Genomic DNA, 3,641 nt, shown 5'->3' with positions numbered 1-3,641 from the left:
AGTATTCCATTATATTCATACACCATAATTTTTTCACCCACTTCCCAATTGATCACCACCCCTTAGTTTCCAATCCTTAGTTATGACAAGAAGAGCTGCTAAATCTCTTCTTGTGCTTATAGGTTCTATTTTTCTTTGTCTGATCTCTCTGTAGTATGAACCTGTTAGTGGTAATACTCAGTCAAAGCATATGCAAAGTTTACTGGATTTGAGGACACAGTTCCAAATCACTATCCAGAATGACTGAACCAGGAGCCAAGATGGAGGCTGGAAAGCAGGGACTTGCTTAAGCTCTCCCCCCAAATCCCTACAAACATCTGTAAAAATGGTTCTGAACAAATTCTAGAGCTGTGGAATACACAAAATAGCATAGGGAAGCAGGTCTCCAGTCCAGGAAGGCCTGGTTGGTTGCTGGACATGGCCAGGCAGCGAAAACAGACTCAGATTCAGATGCAGACTCAGACTCAGACTCTAAAATCTTTTTTTGGTTACAAAGAAGATCAAAACATATAGCCAGAAGAAGTCAACAAAGTCAAAGAGTCTACATCAAAAACCTCCAAAAAAATGTGAATTGGTCTCAGGCCATGGAAGAGCTCAAAAAGGATTTGGAAAACCAAGTAAGAAAAGTAAAGGGGATTCAACATGGTGGCGGCAGCAGCTGTGGTGATGGCTCTGGCCTAGGCGAGCTGAGGTGTCCCGAGGAGGGGACTGAGCCCTAGGAGGATCGGTGACCTAGATGGGGAGCAAGGCTTGGTAGCTGGGACACGGTGACGACAGCCCACACACCATGTTTCGGAAGAAGAAGAAGTGGCTGGAGATCTTGGCCCCCTCCAACTTCGAGCACTGTGTGCACACGGGCTTTGACCAACAGGAGCAGAAGTTCACCGGGCTCCCTCGGCAATGGCAGGGGCTTATTGAGGAGTCAGCCCGGCAGCCCAAGCCCCTCATCGACCCTGCCTGCATCACCGCCATCCAGCATGGAGCCCCTAAGGGAGAGCCCCATAATCCTGCCCCTAATGGTCCCTCCTCCGGAGGCCTCCCTCCACACTCCTCCGCCAAGCCACTGCCCCGTGCTGCCCGGGGTCCAGAGCCTGCCTCTGCCCCGGGGACCCTGAGTCCCCATGCTTCAGAACCCCAGCTGGCCTCTCGTGCGCTCCCTCCTCCTTCAGCCCAGCTGGCCATGCCCCCATGTGGATTCTACTCACCCCAGAGGGAGCCCCAGAGGGTGTCCCATGAACAGTTCCAAGCCGTGCTGCATCTTGTGGTGGACCCTCGGTCCTACCTGGACAACTTTATCAAGACTGGCGAGGGCTCCACGGGTATCGTGTGTATCGCCACAATCTGAAGCAGCGGTAAGCTGGTTGCTTTGAAGAAGATGGATCTTCGGAAGCAGCAGCGACGGGAGCTGCTCTTCAATGAGGTGGTCATCATGCGGGATTATCAGCACAAAAATGTGGTAGAGATGTACAACAGCTACCTGGTTGGGGATGAGCTCTGGGTGGTCTTAGAGTTCCTGGAAGGGGGTGCCCTCACGGACATCGTCACCCACACCAGGATGAATGAAGAACAGACTGCCGCTGTGTGCCTCACTGTCCTGAAAGCTTTGTCTGTGCTCCATGCCCAGGGCATGATCCACTGGGACATCAAAAGCGACTCAATCCTGCTGACCCATGATGGGCGGGTGAAGCTCTCTGACTTTGGCTTCTGTGCCCAGGTGAACAAAGAGGTGCCCAGGAGGAAGTCCCTGGTGGGCACTCCCTACTGGATGGCTCCCAAGCTCATCTCCTGCCTGCCCTATGGGCCGGAGGTGGACATATGGTCCCTTGGAGTGATGGTCATTGAGATGGTAGATGGGAAGCCCCCGTATTTCAATGAGCCGTGGTTGAAAGCTATGAAGATGATCTGGGACAACCTGCTCCCCAAGCAGAAAAACGTACACAAGGTTTCCCCCTCCCTGAAGGGCTTCCTGGATCGCCTGCTGGTGCAGGACCCTGCGCAGAGAGCCACGGACAGTGTACTGTTGAAGCACCCTTTCCTGGGCAAGGCAGGCCCACCAGCCAGCATCTTCCCCCTCAGGCATCAGAATCACATGAGATGAGACTGGACTCCCCCTGGCCCTTCCCCTAACCAAAGAATCACCTCAGAGCGAGATGCCCCCAGCCTGTTGGACAGACTTCTCCACACCGAAAGCAGGGGAGAGGATCGAGGGGTGACCCCACCCCCTAGCTTCCCCTCTCACATTTGCTAGATGCCTCCTGACAGGTGGACCCCTAACTGGATGGACTTGGCCTGGTCATTCCATGGCCCCTTCAGACCCTTCTGGGGAACTCAACTACTGAGTTTCAGTTTTGATTTTTTGATATTTTTAAATATTGACTTGGGAACAAGGGCATCAAGGCTCTCTTTTGGGAGTGGAGACCCCATCCCCACCTCTGTCTCCATTCAGGGGCCAGTTGGCTTGACACTGGAAATCTGCAGGCCAGGAGAGTATTCCCTTGGCCCAGGCAGAGAGTTGCTGAGGCTCCTGGGAGCTCACCCTTCAGGAACAGGCTGTTTGGGATGGGCCATGTGTGGACAGAGGAACCACACAGCCCTCAGCTCTGGCATTGTCTTGCGTGCGTGGGCTGTCTCTGTCAGAGCATGTGTTTTTTGGATCACCATGTTGTGTGTCTGTACATGTTTGCAACAGATGCTTGGACTTGCCTGTGTCTCTGGGGCTTTTGTGTGTGTGCATGTCTGGCTGGCTGGTGTGAACCTATGTTGACATACTCAGTGCGTGGAATGCTGATTCCTTTTCCCATCTCCAAGCCAGTTGGGAGGCTGATGGGGAATGTCTGCCTGCCTCTCCCTCTGCTGATATCTGATGACTGGCAGGTTCAGGGAGCTTCTCTCTTCTGGCCTCTGCTGAGAATACTACTGTGCTCCTATGGGACCCTCTTATTTTTTAAAAAAAAGAGCTATTAATATTGTCATTTCATAACAACCAACAGCCCTGGGCCCCATAAGGGGGGGTCCTCCAGGAACCGGGGCCCAGGATTTGGGAAGCCATGCTGCAGGCCTGGACCCCCAGTTAGTTTTACAAGTAAAATGTTTTCCTTCAAAATAAAAAGTAGAGAAAAATTGGGAAGAGAAATGAGAGTGATACAAGAAAACCATGAAAAACAAGTCAGGGACTTGCTAAAGGAGACCCAAAAAAATACTGAAGGAAATAACACCTTAAAAATAGACTAACTCAAATGGTAAAAAAGCTCCCAAAAGCCAATGAGGAGAAGAATGCCTTGAAAGGCAGAATTAGCCAAATGGAAAAGGAGGTCCAAAAGACCACTGAAGAAAGTATTACCTTAAAAATTAGATTGGAGCAAGTGGAAGCTAGTGACTTAATGAGAAATCAAGATACTATAAAACAGAACCAAAGAAATGAAAAATGGAAGACAATATGAAATATCTCATTGGAAAAACAACTGACCTAGAGAATAGATCTGGGAGAAAAAATTTAAAAATTATTGGACTACCTGAAAGCCATGATCAAAAAGGAGCTTAGACATCATCTTTAAAGAAATTATAAAGGAAAACTGCCCTGATATTCTAGAGCCAGAGGGTGAAATAGAAATTGAAAGAATCTACTGATTGCCTCTTGAGAA

The 3,641-nt window shown here is 50.1% G+C and overlaps 1 protein-coding gene across 1 annotated transcript; it reads left to right on the top strand.

Moving 5' to 3' along the window:
* The first annotated feature begins 787 nt into the window (after positions 1 to 787).
* LOC118839028 (serine/threonine-protein kinase PAK 4-like) lies at positions 788 to 2,098 on the top strand. Its single transcript, XM_036746426.1, is given in 1 exon segment — positions 788 to 2,098. A coding segment is annotated over 1 exon segment (1,311 nt).
* Positions 2,099 to 3,641: the final 1,543 nt, after the last annotated feature.

Source organism: Trichosurus vulpecula, chromosome 1 (genome assembly GCF_011100635.1).
Source record: "Trichosurus vulpecula isolate mTriVul1 chromosome 1, mTriVul1.pri, whole genome shotgun sequence".
Taxonomy (NCBI): domain Eukaryota; kingdom Metazoa; phylum Chordata; class Mammalia; order Diprotodontia; family Phalangeridae; genus Trichosurus; species Trichosurus vulpecula.
This window is presented reverse-complemented; position numbering and strand designations above follow the sequence as displayed.